Raw genomic sequence first — 23,071 nt, 5'->3', positions numbered from 1 at the left:
TCCGCTGCTTCACGCACTTTATTTGCTTACTTGCATGGTTAAAGAAAATAAAACTGTCTTAAAATACATCCATGAATAAAACCAACCGCATTCCGATCCTAACAACACATTTCCGTTTTATGCTGGTTAGGATAGGAACTTAAAAAAAAAAGCCAGGCCTTGTTTGTGGTAGTGGAAACCTTATACTTTTACTAAAGTAAATATGTCTCTTGTTATTTGTACTTTTATTTAAGTACTGAGATTCAGTACTTCCTCCACCGCGGCTCCGACAATCTCCGAAAACCTGTCTCCCAGGAGGTGCACAGGAAGTGTCATGTCCTTATATGGGAATTTGCGGGGCGTTTTCTTATGCTAATTAGGAACAACAGGCACGCGCTTTCAGTTACGAAGACGTGGGATTCATCAATCCTAAGAACACAGATGCGAACAAATCTGCTGTTTAAGAACACGTCATGAATCCGGCGTAGACTTTTCTTAGGAACCTTCTTAAGAACATATTTAAGAGAAAACTTAGGAAGATATTGGTGAATGAGGCCCATTGTTAATAACTTATGTATTTGCTATACCCATGTAGAGTGAAGTACACCTGAACTCTTTCAAACTTAATATTTCTCTCACAGAGTGCAGATGCCATCTTTTGTAAAGTGATGGACCAAATAATGGATTGAAAAAATAAGTGTCATAAGGACAATCTGCCATACCTCAAAGAATTCCGGACTCTGCCAATCAACTGTCTAATCACAGAGTCTGTTGGCAGAACAAGCTTTCATTAAATATTAGCTAGAGAGGAAGTCAGTCATTTAACCTGTATTAATTTAATCCTTTTTGATTAATTTTCACAGCCATTGCTCATAATTTCCACTATAAAAATTGTCCAGCCTCATTTTCGCCATTACTTTGCTCTGTCATTATCTCCAATTCTCTGTCACTCTCTTTTGTTCTCCTTTTCTGTGAATTTTATTTAGCCTTTAACTCCTCTTACTCTCTCCCTCTGTCTGTTGTCTCTCTTGGCCCCTCTGGCAAAGAGAAAGAATGGCATCATATCATGTGTTTCTCCTTTACCCTGCATGTGTCTTAGCTTCTACTATTTCTGTCCTGAGCTCAAACACTTGTGATTGTAGCTATCTTGTCACATGCTTGGACTCAGATTTGCACTACATACTGGAGATATAACACTATGGAACATCTACATGCACACATGTTGTGCAGCCTTTTGGTGCGTCCACATATAAATGCCAACATGACCTTGTGTTTTATCATAAACATCTAAAAAAATCCACTCTGCTGCTAGCCTGTGGGCATGCTCTATAAAGGGCATTTTTAATCAGTTCAAACGGTGAAAATGGCCACCAACTGCAGAAATGGCAGCATTTGTGCACACCCATGGATGGCAGTAGAGTGCTACAAAGCCCCGAGGTCATAGGGACGAGCTCTGGGTGAGATAACAATACTGGGGAGCAGAAAGCGGGAAACACTAGCCACATTCTCACTGAGCACAAACATGCAGCCAGCTACAGATTTACAGCTGAAATACAGGACCAAATTACACCTCAGCTAATTACACAGACATCCTTCACAGTGATGCAGAGCTGTTCGGACTGAGGCAGCAAGGCCGCACACGAGCCCCCGCCTGAGCTCTGAAAGATGCTGGAGTCATCCGGCTCAAAGAATACTGGCTATTTTTCTGAGTCATAATTCATTAATTAGATGATGGACATGGAGGCCCACTGCCTTCTAAATAGATCAAGATCAAAATCAGCTTAAACAAAGCGTGACCTCATTACCATGGCAACTATTTAAATGGCATAAATAAGCTGTACCCCAGGGTTCAGGCAGGCAGACACAGTGGTGTGCTTTCAACATGGAGTGTTTAATCTATTAACGGCTCCTGTGGGCCTTTGATTAAGGAAACTCATCTGGGCTTTTAAATTGTATAGTAGCGACTGAGACCACAGGAGGATTATAGAGTACACATGCATCGACCCCTGCATGCAAAAGTGCAGAGAACGCATCCTATCGAGTCGAAAATGTTCAATATTTCAAGCAGTGAGCGTTCACCACAAATGAAGTAGGACCTTTGTCCCACTCTGATCACAGAGGCGACTGATTCATTGATTCATGGTGGTGATGGTGATGATTCATATACCGTCATGAATCATCACATGATAAATGTGGCTTGCATGAAGATACGGGAGTAGATAACCTTGCATGTTCAGTTTGCATCAGCACACAGTTTTAGGATTTATAATCGCCTAAAATACAGTAAATATGTCCATTTCTGTGTGTATGTGTCTACATATGCGTGCATAGATTTATTTGTGTGTGCCTCTCCGTATTTGTGTCCACTTGCATGAGCCACACTTTCTCTCCACTGAGCTGTAAAATGTCTACAGTACCCTCTAATGGTGGTTGCCACAGTGTTGTGCGAGAGACCCAGTTGAGCTGTGACTTGCACGTAATATACAGTATCTCGGTCACTATTGTATGAAATAATAGTAAGGAACAAAACAGAGGCTCAGCCCGATAGTGCTTAACTACTCTTTCCAGTGGGAACGTGTGAGAAAGAGAATCAATATCGTAAATGTGTCTGCTTGGCTGTATTGACTGTAACACACCTAGAATATCCTGTGGTGAGTCCATCCATTGTCTTTACAGTATAGACCGTAGAGCCCATCTAATCCACCCACATTTTTTACAAAACATATTTTTTATTGTTTTAACCTTAGAAGGACTGTATGTGTTCCTGTATCCTGTTCTCTTACATCAGGGACCATGTTGGAAAAAAGTGTTACTCGCTTTTACATGTTATCCCTTGGATCCCTTGGACCCCCTTGTTGTCTTTCTATATCCATAAATAAATAAAATAAACCACACTAAAGACAAGTATTCATATTATATCACAAGGCAGAACTGCAGATCTGGGACCAAGACTCATAGCAGGCCTCTTGACCTCCTCAATTTGTTTCTCAAAATGCTCTATAAGTACTAGTACAGTGAAATTGCTGAAACGGTATACAAATTATATTGTTTGATCAAGTATATCTTTACAGCTTTATTTTATGTTTCCCTTAAATCACTCAACCTGCCTTTTTTAAATGACCCACCAGAGGGACAGATACAGTTGAAGAGGCTACATTGCAAAATTATTTCCATGTTAAAAAAAAGGAAAGATATTAGTTCAGTGTACTTTATTTTAGACACTTCATGAGTATATTGCTGGAACATGCAGTCAAATTTTATTCATAGAAGGATTGATTGCTCCTGATTGCTCCCTTGATTACAATCTCAAAAGTTCACAGGGGCTTATGCATTATTATTTGTAGGGTATTTGGTATGAAGGAACAGTATGGTTGAATATCAGCTCAATCAGGGACAAGCAGGGCACTACATTTTGCTTGAGGCTTGCTAAAGAAAAGGCCTGATCAAAGCAATAGACAGGAACTACATGTGGCAATCAGCTGCCATGCATTCTGCAGCACAGCATGCCTCTATCCACTGTTCTGCGCCTACTCATGCCAACAGTGCCTGCTGAATAAAACTCAGTGCAGCACTTCCTGTGCTAAACGTGCCCAGTTGAATTGCCCACACACACATGTAGACACATACGCCAATCACACACACAATTACTATGATCATTTCCTGGCTACATGACCTGATTACCAATATCCCACAAAACCCACCATTTTCTGGATCCATCCGCAGAAATCCACTACTGCATCCTGACCCCACCAGCTAATCAAACATTCTCTCTGTTGCATGGGGAAAGCTATTCCCGTAAATGGACTAATTACTGTCAGCAAATTGGGAGTCTTCCGTCTGGCAGAAAGGTAGCTGAGGCTCAAAGAAAGCCTGCTAATTGAGACTGCCCCCCCATGGCCACTCTCCTTTTCAAAACGCCCTTCACTGAACTTTTGGTTCTATTTTTGCCACGGGTTTTTTCATCCAGATGGTAACTTGACTTCTGTTGAGTGCTGGAAACCTCATGTTATTTCTTCAAATAGCTAATAAAACACTTCTATTTCGGCATGCTAATATTTACAAATCTGTATTAGGCTTCTACTGTATATTGAATATAGCTGTTGCTGCTCAGAGCATTTTTTAAATTTATTTCTGCACTGCTGGAGTTGAGTGCCATTCCATTGTCTTATTACTGTAATGGCAAAGTGCTTTGTTTCATTAATGAGATCTGATCTTAGATCCCATGCACGTAGTGTTATCAGATAACTAAAGAGACAACCAGTGGACAAAGTGTCTACGTTTTCTCATTTGGTCTCTATCTGAGTCATTGTTTACAAATGTCACCCAGTCACAGAGTGAAGGTATCACCAGGATTAGCTAACCACTGTGGTGGGCCACACAAGAGGAACACAAGCCAAAGAATAACACAAAAGTTAGATTAAAAGGTAATAGAAGAGACTGTGATGTTTAAGAGAGGAGAGAGAGAGAGAGAGAGAGAGAGAGAGAGAGAGAGAGAGAGAGGCAGCTAGAGAAACCGATTAAAGAGAGAAAAAGGACGGGTGATGCATTTCAAACTCCCTGAGGTGATGAATTTACATCTTGTCTGTTTTCTGCCACGTCTGCAACAGCGAAACTAACAGGGCCAGAGAGAAGTGGTGAGATCCTGCCAATTACAGTCTGGTTGACTGAGAGTTTGCAGCAGCCAATTGTGAAAGGAAATCTTAATGTTGCTGCGCTCGACATGGTCAGGAGCAAACAATGACCAGAACCCATCAGCTGTGACTTTATATTAGTAATGAGGGGACAGGACCAGCCTGCAGTCATGTGTCCAGCTCTTTTTTTCCGAGCTCACACTGAAGCCTTCATTTGTATCCTCTGTCTTCTAATTATTAATGCTCAGAGAAGCTGTAACATTTAATTAGAGACACATTATTAGTACAACACAGGCACAGTGTGCAATAGAGAGAAATCCCAAAACGGCCCCTAACTGAATATTACATATTTTATGGGAAAAAGTGGTTAGGCTAGGAGAAACAACAAATTAGCTTGTCACTGTGTGCTTTTATTAACTTTTGCCTTGCTGGTGGACAGAGTTGAAACAGTTATTAGTATAAATAAACAGTCTTGTGTTAGCCCGTGTTCCTTGTTCCTTCCCCCAACACTCTGACGATGATTCCAGCCATGTAATCTGCAAAGTCTCGGCTGCATTTTCAAGATGAGGAGCCGCTGATCCGTTCAGTGATTAAACAAACAAACAGACAGGAAAATATCAACAAACTTGAGAAAATGAGTATACAGAGCAGAAAGAGAGGGCCGTATGTTGCATATTATAAAGGGGTAATGTTCTGTAGAGTTAGCCGAGTGTGAGATGAGAAGTATTGTGAGTGGGTAGGTGGTGGTGGGAGGAAGGAGGAGAGGCATGCTTCTAATGGTAAAGAGCGGCCATAGAGTCTGGTGCTTTACCACATGGGGGTTGCATTGGATCATCAGGCTGGATCTCTCAGCAACAGATGCCGTGTTCAGCAAGTACAGGGCAATAAACTATATAGTGAATGAATGTAGTGACAAACCTGCATTACCATCCCAAAATGTGAATCTGTGTTATACACAGACAAACAGCTGCTGTGTGGATTTCTAGAAACAGTATGACTTGTCTTTGCCTTTGTCTGCAGGATTCTAGTTGATGCAGGATTTGTGCAGCATGCTCTTCACTCTATGCACGCAGATCTACAGTATCTAGAGTGCTTAATGATGATATTTGTGGATGCAGCCTGAGAGATACGATATCAGTAAGGCCGTCCCTTGCATTAATATTCCATGCAGCACAGAAGGGAATTAGAGATAATTTTCCCCTTAAGGAGGCGCTTCCTTTGCTAATCGTTAGCATAAATATTTTCATTTGGTGTCTTTAAGACATGACAGTCTGTGACTGCACTGCTCATTCCCCCTGGGACAAGTCATTGTTGACTATTGCCTGATTGCCTTTGCTAAAATGGACCGACAACAATTCATTCAAAATAAGATTCAACCTCTAAGCATTTGGAGATTAGAATGACAGAAATACCCTTTAATAATGAGTTTAAGAGCGTAACACATTCTGGGGACATTTCTGCCACCCACAGATTAAATCACTAGTTTCTGCTGTCCATAAAAATCTGAGATTTTTTAATATCCTTGTTCTCAATTTAGTGGAACTTCCCTGAATCAACAGATTATACCCACATTTATTTCACAGTGTAGATGTCTATCACTGTTCACATGTAATAGTCTTGTTCAGGGCTGTTTTGGAAAGGATCAACACAGATTAAAGCATGGCAGCTGCAGATATCCATCCAGAACATACCAAGTAGAAAAATGTGCCCGACAAGTGAGAAGTACTCCACTGAAGATCCCTTCACCAGCTCCCTGCATGCTGTTGCTTTCACTGAGAGGAGTAAGAGATGAGAGCTGGGCCTGAGAGGGCCAGTAGCCTGAGGCACTAAGGCTTAAAGAGAGAGACTTCTCCTGAATACCTATTCATCACATCGCCATTAGTGTGGCTGAAGCACTCAGCTGTGCTACTCAAAAATATAACGAGGATTACTGCATTGGATCCTGTAGCATACTCTGACATGATAGGACTATTGCTTCAACCTGCTTGCTTTTCTCACCTTATGATGCAGCAAGATGCAGACATATATCTCTTGCTACACATCCGCATGCACACCAACTCAATATCAGATAAACAAGTGCAGACTCTAATCGTCATGGGAGCAGGTTTTTTATCAGAGCATGACGTTTCTTCCCCCCCTTCCCCCTCTCCCACAGAAATGCCACTCTACATCATTTTCCTCTCTCATCTTGTCAACACTTCATCCTTTCTTCCTGCTGCTTCCTGTGTCTCTCGTGCCCGAGCGACAGGATGCACATGCCATTGTTTTGTCACGGTCACGGCCGTATTGATTAAGGGATGTGGAGCTAATTAAAGAGAATCTGCAAGGAGTGTCGGTGCCATTGAGGGGAATAAAATCATGGAGCAATAGGCCTCGAATTATTATTCTCCTTTTGGTTATGATGGGAGAGATAATAACCCTGCAGGCACAGTCAGAAGGCACTCTCTGTCTATTTCTTCCTCTATCCCTGCCCGCAATCTCCAATTTTCATTTCCAGCAACTCCACTCTGTCTTTTCCTCTTTCTCTCTCTCTCTCTCACTTTACAACCAAGCTGCCCTGCTCAACTACTCCACTAGTCACTAATTCAAACCCAGTCCACATCCTCTCACTTTGTAGCCGACTCTGACACTGCCCACCAACCCTGATCACCACAGCATCTTCAGTTCACAGCATCTGTCAACAGTGTATGTTCATGTTACTGAATGCATGTTATTTATGTACCGTATTTTCTGGTGTTTATTTGTAATGCACATTAGGCTTTTTTAATACACTACAACACTTTTCTTAGCTGTACTCAGTAACAGAATTTACTTGCACATACAGTATGCATACCCATTGCCAAGAGTATTACTAAGGGACAAGAGCTTTCTTTAGAGTATGCAAGAAATACATTTTGTTCTTTGTACAGGCTGTTAGTCTGAGGCTGAAGATTATTGAAAAAGAAAAGGTGGCAAATGTTGAAGACTGAGCACTCGGGGCAAGCTCAAGGCCATTGTTTTTAAAATAGTGTTTTGTTTGTATACTCTGTTAAATAATCAAAAGGGCATAATGGGCAATGGAATCATGGCACTGCTGGATACACAGGACTAACTCACAAGAAAAGTTGCTTTCGACTAATATGCTTATCTAAATTCGAGCCTTCTGATCTATGAAAAATGAATGCAAAAGTCAGTGTGTTGCATCATTTTCTTCCAATTTTGGGTAATCCGTCAAAGCTAGATTAAATGTATTCATTTCATCAATGCTACATATATCATTCCGTTTGACTTTTTCTCTAATATGATACATACTGAATTCTCTAGTTGTGACTCCTACTTCCAGATGTGGTGTTCGCATCCCGTAATACACACTGCTGTGTCTGTGTGTGTTTTGTAGACTTGGAGAAATCCCAGGGATTTAGAATCAGGCATCATAATGTAATGTAAGCTGGTGTTCCTTCCACTGGAGTATCTTGTTATCTCTTCTTTCCTACGTGTAGTTTCTCTATCAAAGGACCTCTCTACCTTGCTCATCGTGGGGCTGCAGAGAGCAGCTCTGCCAACCTGCTTGATATGCAGCAGTGTCTGGTGGCTGCTGGGTCTCACGCCTCCCTGACTGGAGCCTTTAAGCCTTGGCGCAGTCAGAGAGAGCCTCCCTTATCAATGGCCCTACTGAGTGGCAGTGACAGTGCCACGTGGAAAACACATCGATTAAATGGTTCCTCTTGCCACCCGCTTCTGCCGCGGCACATAGCTCTCATCCTTCATTCCCCAAAATGAAAGCCCTGCAATTGAGTTAGTTTTCAACATGGGAGCCAACACTGTCACACTCACACATGGCGGTGAGAAGAGAATTCTCTGGAATGAAGATCATGTGAAATAGGAGGAGAGGGAGAAGAAGTTGAGAAAAACACAAGAGGGAGAGAGGTAGTGAAAAAGAAATACAGAGGAGTTCAACCCTGATTTACTCTCTCACTTTTGTATCACCTCTCATTAAGTCTATATCCATCACGTTCCACTTCCGGGATTGCTCTGGTGCCGCTGGAAATTCTGCCAGATGTCACTCGTCTCGGCCGGATGTCCGTTACCTTCCTCTTTCTTTGTGTTGTAGTTTTAAACTCCGGTGGATTTATGAGGACTATGGTTAACTGCTCCTCAGATCTCTGCAGGGTAAATCCAGACAGCTAGCTAGACTATCTGTCTAATCTGAGTTTTCTGTTGCATGACTAAAACAATCTTTGAACGTACACATGTTGCACCAAAAAAAGTTCCTTCCCGAGGCTATTTTGCAGAGGCACCGTGGCTCTGTCCAGTGCTTTGCACAGCCCAAGACGATTGTGATTAGCTCAAAGAAATGCCAATAAACCAGAGCATGTTTTTCTCCCATCCCGGAATGCTGTGTGGACTCACCAGACCCTCCTCCGCAGCGCTCAATGTCAATTACTGCTACAGCTCTCCATAACATGTATGTGAGCAATCTGTAATTGACTAGCACTTTCAAAGGTAAAACTATGCTGACTAAAACATTTGACAAACCCTTTTTAGAAAGGAAACAAGATTTCCCGGGAGTGTGGTGTGTTGTCCAGTGTGATCGAGCAGGTGGAGGCAGAATCTATGTCTGGTGTTTGAGAATGCGTAACGCTCTCTGATATGGCATGTGTGTCTTCCGATAAAAGCGAAGAGATGTGAAGAGCACCGCTCAAGTAGCAGCTTGCCCAATCTGTCTTATGAAAGCTTTTGTATCAGAGCAGGAAGAGGAGCTCTAGGCGCAACAGCCATATTTATATTCCAATCTTCTACACAGAAAACCCACATTGCCAGGCTCATAAAAGATTCATCGAGCAGGGGAAAGCAAGGTCGTACAAAAAACTGGTCAGGAGGTGCCTACTGCAATGCAAAAAAGAGCAGATGGACAAAAAAACAAAAAAAACATTGGGTAAGTCCCACAGTGGCAGTTACTAGGGTAACGCGTGTTGCCTTATTACTGGTGGTGGCAGTGTTTCGAGCATTGACCAGATGATCAAGCGTGTCTGCACTCTAATTGGCACTCGTACTATAACCTACGACCTTACCAGCCTAACTTACCAGCCTTAGCCATGTTTGTTGGTATTGATTTAATGCGTTGTTTCACTCTTTGTCTGTTGTGGATCCCATTGCTGACATGTTTTGTGAACTAAAGAGCAAAGGCGAGAGAAAAAAGACAATGTGTGTGTGTGTGTGAAAGAGAGACTGTGTTTGTGCGCGCATGTGTGTGCCTGTTCTGGGTGTTGTCAGAGAAATGTCACTCTTGCTTAGAGTCACAGACATAAACCTCTGGGAGTCCTGCACCCTCCAGCACACTCACACAGAAGGAAAGAGAGAAAGTGGAGGAGAGAATGCGATATAGGGATGATATTCATCCCACCAGTCAAGCTGATCCATCCATACACCGTTGACAGCAAGCATACAAGTAACATCCTTTACATTATACGATCACACAGAATAGTTTAAGAAAATATTTGTCATTGTGAAATTGTCTGGAAGAGAGAATTAGGGTCAAAAGGCTCAGAGGACACATGTAAATCTACTATTCTTTCCTCCTGCGTGTATGAAAAAAAGAATCAGTCCCTGAGTGTGCAGCTGGCTGCTGGTTAGCTGCCAGGTTAACCATGTCTGTATAAATGAGAAAGCTCTAACAACTGTATTCAGTACTCAGTCCCAAAAGACCTTAAAGACCTTTCTAATGACGATTATAAGATGCCCTAGAGTCAGCCAGCTCAGTCCATGGGGTCGCTAATGTTCATTTTAGTACAGCCGGCCGCTGGGTTTTCAACAAGACAGAAAACGGCAACAGAGGTCATTTAGAGCCCACACAGCCCTGAAGCATAAGTAGTGGTCAGTTTGTGGCTCTGAATGAGTAAGTGGTCATTTAAAACATGGACTAAAGACCAAGGTTACCAGACTTTCTTCTCTGACTTTGAAAATCCCAGTTACAAGTGAGTCCCATGTCCTCAAATTTGCAGGGTTTCAACAACAAAGCTTAAAAAAATCAGAATCATGCAAGGGATCTGGAGTCACCTGGAGGAGTTTTAATCAGTGGGGAGTGTCTTGGACTTTATATTATAGCCTGCACTTGTTTTTTTTAATATACAGTATGATGATAAGATCACCGTTTTGTTTATTTCAATAGGAAGGACATGTGTGTTTGCATATGTACCCATACGGAAAAGGGCATTCCAGCTGGAAAGGTAAAGCCATGCTGATACACCCTCTATAACTTAGGGGCCCCAACTATGGCAGGGACGCATTGTTTGTCTGAGAGTCAGGCCACTGACCTCACATGCTTCTCTTTTATGTGTTAACCAATTACTACGCAGACCGCTGCCTGCCTTCGTGCCCCAAACCCATGCACTGCAGTAGTAAAAATCAGTCACCCAATCACCCAGGGCTGCACCGCAAAAAAAGCTCACTGCCACCATCATCATACGCTAATATCACCCCTATGTGAGTCATGAACAGACCACATTTAGAAAACTGACCCAAAAACAGGTACAGCATCATCAAAAGCCAAAACACTCATACAGGCACACAAACCTCCCTGTCCATTAAAAAGCACACATGCTAACCACCTGCTAACCACCACTTCTTTTATCTACCATCAGACACACACTGTATTTTTTAGGAAATTGTACAGCATTGATTTTCTTTAACTCCGAACCACAAACACCCCATGTTTCACACTTTAAACTCGTCAACCTCAAAACAAGGTCTTACCTAAAAAAAAAATCATGTTTAACCTTTTGACCAAATTTATTTTCTCAAATGGCAGGTGAGTCCCCACAATGTCACTTTGTGTTCTGATTATTTGTTCCAACTAACACGCCTCTGATGATGAAGCAGTGGGCAACATGAAAGCTCATCAAACATTAAGATGAGGGAGTGAACAGCAGACAGCACAAAGGCTCAATAGCTCTCTGTGCTCCGGCCCCCTTCCTTAAGCAGCATCGCTTTTATGAAACAGATCTCTTTTACAGTGGTAAGATTCTGACTCGCACAATGTGGGATTATTGTCGTGCACGGATTCAAGCTCTACCCTAATCAGTCATGACACAAGCACATACTATTCAATCTCTTCAAGCAGCACTGAATCAAGCATAATGCAACCTCATTATCTGTGGATGATTGTGAAGCGGCACCTTTGTATATTAATGGGGAGTGCATTAAGTTGGATGCAGGCATAGTGGCTAATCTAACACGGCCTGCTCACTTACTCACCCACATAGTGCTCGAGATGATTGTTAGTGATTGACAGGCAACACAAAAATTAGGTTATGTGGCTTATCTTATTTAACAGAGCAAGAAACACAAGCTTCCATATTATTGACATGTATTAGAAAAATGTGGCTCATATTATAGCTATACTAGTGTACTTCAAATGTTAATATTATTAAAATGAATGTTGCGTGAACTGCATGCAAAATATGTAATGTCCTCGTATTAGATTGAAAGTTGTATCTGTGTGTTGCAGCTTGACCTTTCAATGGGCTTGTGTGGTCATGCAATGTTAGTAATTCAGACAAGCGCTGGACCTGTCGTAGCATAGCAAGGTGATTTTAACAGCTGAGTGTGTGTCTTTGCCTCACACTGGCAGATTTACAACCCTGCTCTCGCAGCTTTTCATTTGTTTAATTTAATTCTCTCGGTGGAGGTTAGGCTGCCGCTTGGCAGAGCACACTCTGTCCAGCCTGCTACCTAGTGTCCTTCCTCCTGGGAAACATCTCTGTTCCTTCTTGCCTATCATCCAGCCGCATTCCTCCATATTTAGGCTATAAAAGCTTTTAACAGGTAGGCTCACTGATAATAATAGCAGAGGGGACCTTTTAGTTATTTTTTTTTTTTTTTACAAGGTTTGACAAGTTCTAATATTTTGGTAGAACTGCTGTGTAATAGGCTTTTGGCATGGACACAAGGACAGACATTTACCACAAGTGGCTCGATTATAGTCATGTCTGGGGGAGGGCTTTTATTGCTATCATGCTGCTTTGCTCTCATTGGACTGGCACCAGGAAAAGAGATTTTTGGTCAAAGGGTCACTGCCAGGTTGGTGGACTGTTTAAAGCTGTCTCAACTGGACATTATCCAATCCAGCTGCTTTTCCTGCCTGACTGAGCTGAGGTCTGTCTTTGCTGTCCTCACAAGCAGAGACACTGTACTGTTGATAGCCTAAGCATTAGATCAGCTAACTGCTTTACGTCACTTTGCCTGTTTGTATGTGGAATCAATAATGTGGTTCATAATACTGACATAGCAGTGTCACAGAGCACACAGAGCCTTTAGTGTTGCTGTCCCGTCCCTCTGGGACACCCTGCCTGCAGATATCCAAAATGCTACATCCCTGGACATTTTTTTAAAACTCCTGCAACAAAACCTGCTCACCACAGCCTACAACCTCCCTTAGCTTAGCCACTGTAATTCTGTAAAGTGTCCTTGGGTTTCATGAAAGGCACTATATAAATAAAAGTTATTATTACAGTATTTATAGCTAAGAAAGTCTTCTTATCATAGCTACTGTTTCAGTTGTGTCAATAAAACCATCTCAATTCAGTGCTGTATACAGTAATTCGCTAAGTGTAAATAAACTAAATGTTCGTGCCAAATGATGTTTTAAACAGCAGTGTGATTTACAAGTGCTTGCTCCTTTACACTACTTTTAGTTATAAATCGACAGTGGCTGGGTGAGTTTCTGGTGCAATCATCACACCAATCTAGAATGAGGAAACAACTTAACAAGGTCCTAAATGGTCTGTTCTTACTGATTGTTTCTGAGTCCCTCTGAAAATGACAAGCAATTATGTTTTCTCCCTTACACACAGAAAAACACCAAAGCAGGTGTTCATTCCCATCACTCTCAACCACGCTACTGTTGGGAGTCTTCGAGGCCAGACACCTTAAACCAATAACTGTATTCCTCTGGCACTCCCTTGCTCCAGTGGGACAACACAACAGTTTTTGCCTCCAAATCTGAATGTAAATCTTTCACGTATATGAAAAAATCCTTATACACAGAAATCGAGTAACTACAGAAAACAATACAAAGAATATGTTGTCCCCTTAACCAATATTACCTCACCTTTCAGTTAGGCTCCAGTGAGCTTTTTAAATTGGTTTGATAGTTGGACAGGAATATTAGTGGAACATGCATCTTTGTGATTTACAAACATTCTTCTAGCATTAGAGAATTTGACTGATTTGAATAAAAGTCTTTGCTTTGAACAAATTAAAAGTCAATATGTATTCATGAAGTTTCAGGGTAACTGAACTGGGTTACCTCATTTGTAATAAAAGGGGATATTTCACGAACACTGATTTTTCTTGTGATCTTTATTTGTCTGTGTTTAACACATAAACACAATGTCTAATCATCTCATTGTTCACATGATTTTAATTCACCACGAAATCCAAGTCTACATACACTAAATGGAGGATCTTCTATTTACAAGATGAATTAGGTTGTGCATTAGAATGTCTGCTGGTGCACTAAATTTACATTCTGAGCAATCAATACTAAGCCATTAATATTAACCAGACAAATGAATAGATGCTGAGTTTCACAGAAAATGATGCCAACATACTATCATGTCTAGCTCCTGACTAATGAGAGTCATTACATGCTGCTTTTTCATGCAATATTTTTTATATTTTGAAAATATTTTTTAAACTGATTTACATTTAACAAGGTTTGCATCTTGCAGAATGATTGTTAGCGCACATTTCTCTGAATGTCTGGAACTTTTAGAGGAGATGAGTTGCCTTGGGTTCATTTAAAATTATACTTTATTTTATATATCTTATATTATATATCTTATATCTATATCTTTTTACATTGTGCACAAGATGCAGTACACTGTATGTATGGGTGTATAAGAAATGCATTACTTCCAAACACACACACACACACACACACACACACACACACACACACACACACACACACACACACACACACACACACACATATCAGTGTGTCCTGTCATGCATGGCTTGATGTGCACACCACAGCAAGACATCTGTGCCAAGGTCAAGCAGGTACCCATCTATATAAGGACCCCTGAGCTTTATGGGTACTTAACAAACACATGCAGTGAACGAACAAGAGTATCTGTCTCATTAAAGCCCTGTAAATATTTCATACAGGCCTGTACTGAGACTGTCACGGAAAATATATGAATTTCTCAACTCCGCTGGTTGGGAGTGTTACCCTCATTGTAGTAGATCCGCAAGAAGTCATCAATTCTTTATGTTTACCGTGCAATCTTAGAGAGACTGGTAGCGTTATATTTTCTTTCAGACCTTTAAATATTTAATGTAAACACTTACAACCAATTGCTCCCTAAGGCCAATTACAGTATGAACCCACTGAAGAAGGGGTTGAGATATCATAGGAAGTCATCAGCTACATTTTCCGTGTCACATTCGCAAGTGTTTTACAGTGACATTTATTCCTCTTCATTTATTAAAGAACATCCATAGTGCACTGTGGATGTGTGTAGCATTGCCACGTTGTGTGATTTGCTATTTTTCACTTGAAGTCTTAGAATTAGTTATAAGATTCGATTTTAGACAATTTTTCAGTTGAGGTTAAATTAGTTACTATGCATCAGGGAACTTAATATCTTATTTAATGTAAAGGAGGTTTAAGAAGCACATCGACACGTCTTCACGGTTCATTTTGTCATGCAGCTAGGGATGTGTTCAGTGTGATTGTTACATCAATTAGAGCCCAGGGAACTCCTGCACCTTGTTTCAGACTGAAATCAATTGTTTTTGTATCTAATACCATCTGTGCTGCAAACGTTATACTTTGAACCTGGCACACAGGTGTACAGTACAGCCTGTTCATCAGCATACATGTAGGCGGAAAGCATATAGCTTCTGTTAAAAGTCAACTGCAGTGTCCACCTGCTCTGTAGACATGGTATATAAAACACTAATGTATGCTGCAACATATGGTCTTTACATGTTACAGCATATTCCTCAGTTAGATACATTTGCAACAATGGGCCACATCTTATTTGAATATATCAAAAGATAACCATAAACAGTTTGTGGGAAAAGTCTACCAAACCTAAAACACATAGGCCTGTTAGCTGTATTGTTTATGGGCCTTAGAGATGAAACACCTGGTGAGTGACCACACTGTACCCCACTAACTGTTACTTTCATCTCTTACATCACTTATTGTTCATAAATAGCCTACATTGCTGTTCCATTTGTTTAGCATCCTTTTACATTTATATTTGTTGTGTTGTTTTGTATTCGGCCTTGCAATCTGTCTGGTGGCCTTGGCCAAATGGTAACACTCCCCGCCAACGAGGAGGCGCTGTCTGTGGTGCTACTTTGACTTAGACTGCTTTTAAGCGAAGGCGCGACACGGCGCTGTGCGTGGTCCTGAATATATTGCTGCATGGAGCTAAAGGTGCGAACCGGCGCCGTCCAACAAATGATCGGATTTCATGCACTCCCCAAATAACAGCCACATAGCAGCTACTTTATAAGCAGACCTTATACTTTCTAAGCTGTCATGGCTTATGCTCAACACTGTATGCTGACCAGCTGAACCCCTGCAAGTACAAAAGCTTTTCTGGGTCAAATAATTTACCGGCTTTAACTTCGATTTACAACTGTCACATCAAAGCTCGTCATTTTCACCAAAGGGACGCGGCTTTACTCGAGTGTCATACACTACAGCACGCCAAACATCTGCAGGATCTACAACCATTTGTGGCGATCCTAATTACGCATGGCTCGTATTCACAGCCACAAATCACACGTAGATACTGTAGACAAATTGTCAGTGTTGCCGTCCGTCGCTCGGTTCTTTCAGCGTAATCAGCGCAATCGGTCACAGTGTATCTCGCGGAGCCCCTGGACCTCTGTCAGTGATGGAGAGGTAAGGTCGGGCCGGGCATCAAAGGTATCAGAAATCAATTATAGCCTACTGTCAAGGGGACACGTTACTTCATATTCTTACTTTTCCCTTTTGTCGTCACCATGTAAGCATCATGTATTCCACTCATTGTAATTCATACTACAAACTGCATCACGATTTATGTGAAAGACATCAATTCCAGGAAAAGAAACGGCAAGTGAGTCAAGTCAAGTTTAGGTGGATTTACCGTCAACTGCAGCTCTGCTTAGTGTCACATCTTCCCTGAAGTTTACCTCGGCTACGTTTTCCTTGCTTCTCATTAGCACGCTAGGTTGCAAACTAATACCTTCAGAAGAACAATAGCAGTTTTCCTATTTAATGCTGCAACATGAATACAGTCTTTGCACTGACTTAACATCATATCCCCCCCTCCCCTTCTTTTTTTAACTGTGATACAACTCTTCTTAAGTCATTGGTTCTTACTTAAATTATCTATATTTCAGAATTAATTTACAGGCTCTCAGCAATGCTTTGGGAACTTTTAAATAATGCTTATTCATAGCGTGCAAGCGTTTGTGCCGGAGTCCTCACCTCACAGTGCATGACAGCTAACATCACAAGCAGGAACATGGCACTGAAGAGATGCATCCTAGTCGAAATGATAGCGTCCCAGCCGACACCAGTTCCCGCAGTTCTCCCCCCCGTTATTGTCCCTTACTGGGGCGGTTTCTTCAGATACAGAGGGATTCCTTTAATGCTGTCTCGGCTGTGCGCCCCCAACCTCATCACCAAGACGCACGGCAGCCCTCTCTGGCTCGGTAGCGACCAGCCGCGTGTCTTTCGTGGAGCATAGACTCTTTTGCGGGTAGCGAAAGCAAAACCTCCAAATTTCCCAGCGTGGAAAACTCCTCCGATATTTATTCGGGCGAAGCGGACAGTCGGCGGTCCCCTCCTTCCTGCAGAATAACTGCAACTGAGCGAGAAAGAGCGGAGGAGAGTCGCAGAGGTTGCAAGGTGACTGCTGTGCTTGCAAGGTGCGGACGCTAGGAGCAGCACGGTTATGTGCCAGAAGCTCAGTCAAAGAAGTACCACTCTTTGACGCAGCCAAGCTTGGCAGTGCGTGCGTGCGTGCGTGAGAGAGAGAGAGAGAGAGAGAGAGAGAGAGAGAGAGAGAGAGAGATAGCTTCCAGTGATAAAGCTTTTTGCTGCACAAAATGTTTCCACTACAGTGACAGATACCTCAAGAAAGAGCTGACATTTAGCATTGATAATGTCTTCCTGCTTATAAGCCCGATGGGGAGTGATAGTGCATTGTAAAAGATCGAGATAGTGAATGTCAAATCCACATTAATACCATTAATTTAGCGCTGACACATATCCAATTAGATGTCAAAATGGAGGGATTCTCTGGGGTTTAGGGAAATGATAAAGATTATTCTAAGCCCAGTTACAATAGAGATAATGATTGTCTTTAGCAAACATGGATAATTAAATGATGGTTAGGCATTCTAATAAGTATTTTCCAGGACAGGTGAGATTGTAATTGGGTGTGCACAAGCCTCTGTATGTTTATTTCAGTGTGGGCCTGTGATTCCCCTGCTTTTTTGGCAGGCTGTGTTTGTAGCTTCTGGGGATCCTGAATCGGGAATGACAAATATGTAAATGCAAAACATGTCACCTGTGGTGAATCTCCTGTAATGACTGACCAGCGTCAAGAAAGCAAAAACCACAAAGCATGAAAAACACTGTTGCTGGAAAGAGGGTGTTCAGCTCTCCCACTCCATTTTCCTTTGAAGTAATTATTTCTAAACCAGGAAGTGTCGGAACCGCTTTGACTATGGCATTTGTTTACAATATATGGTGCGTTTGACAAATACATTTATAATAGAAGATAGAAAATCCTTAACCCTTGTTAACGAAAACAAGGGTTTTAATACAGCACCTTAGTGCTTTTTTGTACAGCATTTTGGTCAGCTTAAACTGTGTTTAAATGTGCTCTAGAAATACACTTTACTTACTTACTTTACAAGAGACAGGGTTTAGAGAGCAATTCTAAACAAAGTAAACGGAAGTACATCCCTTGTGTTGTTGACAAAGTATTTAAAGTATAACACCTTGACTTTTAGGCCTTTTCCTGTTGCCACTAGGGGAGCGCTATAACTTTGAGTCAATATTGGCCTGTAGATGTTGTCAGGGTTGGACTCTTAGGAATCCTGAAAAGTTTTGAGCAAATTGGTCAATGTACACTCAAGTTACACCCACTTCCTTTTCCTACATGAAGTTGGTCCTCTATAACTTGCGCATTTTTTGCGCTATTACAATTCTTTTAATGACTTTTCATCTTTAACATCTTAAGATGGCACAGACCAAATTTGAAGTGGTGTTTGCAGGACGGTCTGAGTCAAAACCATGTGATGTAACAGCCTATTTTTAAAGTTGTTTGCTGTACCCTATAAAACTGAGCTGAAATGTTATCCGGAGCTTCTTCTCGAGAATAAACCACAAATCTGCAAACCTCCCTTTGAGTCTCTTTTTGCTACAACACAAAGAGACTGAACGCAAACCGAACCAAATGGAAAAATGCAACTCCACCTTCGCCTCCCCAACCCCAATTGCAGTCGAGTCTAGCTAACTAGATATGTGAAAGCGACCTTATAGCACACAGTGGTATTAGTTCATAACACATTCAGATAAGATTTCAGATCCTTCCAGTCCCTGTATGGTTCAGCAGAACCCCTGCTGCTGCTCTCAGTGTCATGGTGCACACCCCTCTTATTTTACCAGCAGTGGTGTATAAGAAAGAAAGAAAATAGAATAGAGGAATTACTCCTGCTTTCCTGTGCTGTTGTTTTCACTAGTTTTTGTATTTTACTATGTACAGATGGTAAACCATCCTGGATAGTGCCTCAGCTCAGATACAGTACATACAGTACAGCATGAGGCTGAGATTAATAGAGATGCCAGGGTGAGTAAAAGTGATGTTGAGTCATGGCATGGGGTCAGAGTGCCAGTGTGTTTAACGGTCATGCTGACAATATACACTGTACTAACAGACTCCTCCCTTGTCTTGGTTGCTCTCCTCCATCTTGCGCTCCATCCTGTACAGTTACAGTTTAGAGACCTGGGGCGTTGAGGGAGCTGGGGGAATGTTTTTGAGGTAAATGCAAACAAAGCATAACCCATTTGTCAAAAATCCAGCATTTTTCTCCTTTTTCCCCGAAGAGAAGGGGGAAAAATAGAGCTTTAGGGCTACTGCGTGTCCTCTCAGGCAGGCATTATCTCTCTCTTCCTGTTACCTCACATAAGACTGCACTGTGTTCGACGAATGTGGCACTAAAATCACCAATTTAGAAAAAAAGATGCTAGACCCCGTTTTCTGCTTCTCTGAACTCATCAACTCTGCCTTTCTCTTTTACGCCACATCTTCTCATGGTTAGCCTCAGTGTTTATGTTAGTTATTGACTTATGGTTGTTTGATTGTATGTCCTGCTTTGTGGCTTAATCTGGGATTTGTCTCTGTGTTTCTCTTTGTGAGTTTGTTGCTAAAATATTTGAAGCAATGCAACATATCTACTGAAGTGGCCTTAGGTCTAAATTTAACAACCACCAGCATCTCTGCTGTGTGTGTGTGTCTCTGTGTGTGTGTGTGTGTGTTTGTTTCTAACTACCTACAGGCAATCTGCTTGACAAGAAGTACAATTCTTCAGCATTTAGAAACAACTGTTTAAATAGGACTATTTGTATTGAGCCACCATTGCCAAGCCTATCATTATTTAGATTTTCAATTTCCAGGAGTTGATTCTCTTACAAATAATTGGAAAGCAAGAACACACTTAGAATTAACTGCGCTAGAGCAGAGGCGAAAAAAGAGGCGCTTAGTGTTTTGTTCGTGGTTATAGTGAATGTTAGACAGGTGGATAGGCCCATCGAGTGACTAGATTGTAGATCATCACACAAACCTACACAGACAGTCTAATTGGATTTTGTGAAGTTGGAAAACATGATTTGCTCTATCCATTTTACAAACATTGGAGTCTGTCCTATAACAGAGCATTGTGGTTGTTATTGATCTTCGTAATGTTCCTGTGACTGCAGGCACTGCAGAGTTATTATGCAATTGGACTGAAAGACCATATGCTTCCTGAAAGTATCCAGTATGTTGCATCTACATTACGGAGTCCATTGGGCACAATGGATAATGTTAAGCTGATGTAGCCTTTGGCTTAAATTTAATACTTGGTGATTAATACACATGCAGGCGATCTATCACACACAAACACACTACAACATCAACATGTCAATAAAAACACAGATGGAGAAGTGTTAACCCTGACACCCCTGCAAACACAACACAGATATCTAAACCACCACAAAAGCCTTGTGCAAACATTACAACATATTCTCATGCGTGCATCTCACAGTTGACACCATGCTTCCTAATGAATGTTAAAAAGGCAAAAGCTTGCTGAACATGCTCAATGTGGACCTCTGTTTCTAACCGGATTCATCAAAAGCTGTTATTCTTACAATTAAAATGTCCATTCTTAAAGGCTCGATTGTCAGATCCGTGCTAAGACAAAGACAGCTCACTATATCTCCTCTCTCCTTTTGTACAGATGAGGAGCCTCATGTATTTTCATCTGGAATAATACGTAATAAGTTAGTGATGGTGTGAAGGTTGGGGTCAGAAGGTTAAGATTGCTCAGTTGCCATAGCAATGCTCGCCCGAGTGCCCCAGAAGGAAAGGTGTGAAATCCTCAATGGCTGCCTGAAGATGGACAAAGCTTTTCACACCCTCTCTTTGGGCCCTGTCACTTCACTACCTGCAGGTAACCAAGGCAACCAGGCCAAGGACAACTTAGGTTCAGTTGGAAATTTTGGCGAGGAGGCCCTGCCATGCTTCTTGACTGTGCCTTGCCATACTTCAGCGAACACCGTCAATCATCATCTAGATGAGCTGCACGGCAGTGTGCTCATGTCTCTGTATCAAAATAAAACAACAGTGACACGTTGCCCTCCACAGACTTACAGAATCAACACATTAGGGGAGACTGGTAGACAGATGGTCTTTTTTTTTAAGATTATGTTTTGGGGCATTTATTTGGATAGGACAGCTTGGATTTGAAAGAGGAGAGAGAGGGGGGAATGACATGCAGCAAAGGGCCACAAGTCGGAGTTGAACTCACAGCCACTGTGTCGAGGAGTAAACCTCTCTATATGGGAGCCCACTCTACCAGGTGAGCTAACCAGGCACCCAGAAGTCCATCTTTTAAGACACACACACAATCCCACCTGCCCATCGCTTTATCTCAAACCATCCCTTTCTCCCCTTCTTCCCCTCACACGTCTCCCTCTGTATCCCTCCTCTGTCTGTTTACCACTGAACGAGCAGTCCTACATGCTCCCTGAGTTGTACTCTGTAGCCTGTGTTTGTGTTTAATTGGATGAAAAGATGATGCATAATGCGGGAGGAAAGAAACATCAGGGAACCAAAGTCCATGTCGCCTGCGGCAATAGAAACCAGCAGCTATTTGTTGTTGACATTTTTCTCTACTGTTTTTTTCTGCTCCATTGAAACAGCAGCAGCTTCATGTTTTTTCATGCACTTAGGGCTTTTATTTCCCCCATTGCAGCCTGTCTGTGATGCAAAGTTACAGAGCATCACAAGATTCCGCTCTCCACTGCCACAAGAGTGAGTGTATGTGTGTGAGTACATGTGTTTGTGTGTGTGTGCAGCAAGTAGTGGTGTAGTGGTCTCTGAAGTACTGTAGAAGGAGAGCTTTGATGTGGGTCTATCGGAAAAGAGAACAAGCAGGTGGTCTCCTTTAGGGACATGGTGATATAAGGGGTTTACTTCCATTGCAAATAACCTGCAACACGCATCTTCACTTCCGTTTCGATAAAGCAGGACAACTAATGATAATAAAATTCATATTGGAATTCAGAGATGTACAAGTGAAGTTGTGAGCTTGAAAGAGACAGAGAGAGAGAGAGAGACAGAGAGAGAGAGAGAGAGAGAAGAAAGCAAAATGCCTTATACAATACCTCCATCTAAGCTGTAATGTCCCTCCGACCAATAGTAAGGGGGACATGGCGAAAGGTAATAAAACGCTCTTCAGAATGGTGAGAGATTTGTTACTTAGCTACAGCTAACTAACCTTTTCCCTCATATAGTGCCGTTTGTTAACACTCAGTTCTTGCTGTACTTTATCTCCCAGCAGCCATTTGACAATTCCCAGCATAGCTGTCTCAGGTTGATATCTCCAAGCAGCTGTTTGGACGGACAAATGCCAGCATAGCTGATTCAGGTTGATATCTCCCAGCACGTGTGCTCATTGCTTCTGCGTCCCCATGCTTTTATGGTACCAGTTATATTCAAAAGAAGAGACCATGACAGAGACCGAGAGGGTGAGAGGAAGAGATAAAGAGCGAGACACCACTAGGATAAAAGAATGGTTTTACATAATTAAGCAGATAGAAGTGATTACAGCAGCTTATCCACAGAGCACAAACTGCGCACATTCAGCCTCATTATGAAGTTAAAGACTCCAAACTGTGGCTGATGGCTTAATTA

The 23,071-nt window shown here is 41.9% G+C and overlaps 1 protein-coding gene across 1 annotated transcript in view; it reads right to left on the bottom strand.

The window, feature by feature from the left end:
• The window catches only part of olfm2a (olfactomedin 2a), a 44,633-nt gene extending 27,052 nt beyond the window's left edge, over positions 1-17,581 (bottom strand). The window contains exon 1 of the mRNA XM_028599297.1: positions 17,089-17,581. Within this exon, the coding sequence (XP_028455098.1) occupies positions 17,089-17,145 (57 nt within the window). The 5' untranslated portion in view covers positions 17,146-17,581. The remainder of the gene's footprint in view (positions 1-17,088) is intronic.
• Positions 17,582-23,071: the final 5,490 nt, after the last annotated feature.

The sequence above is a fragment of the Perca flavescens genome, chromosome 15 (assembly GCF_004354835.1).
Source record: "Perca flavescens isolate YP-PL-M2 chromosome 15, PFLA_1.0, whole genome shotgun sequence".
NCBI classification, from domain to species: domain Eukaryota; kingdom Metazoa; phylum Chordata; class Actinopteri; order Perciformes; family Percidae; genus Perca; species Perca flavescens.
The sequence above is the reverse complement of the archived record's forward strand: the minus strand, read 5'-3'. Positions and strand labels throughout refer to the sequence as shown.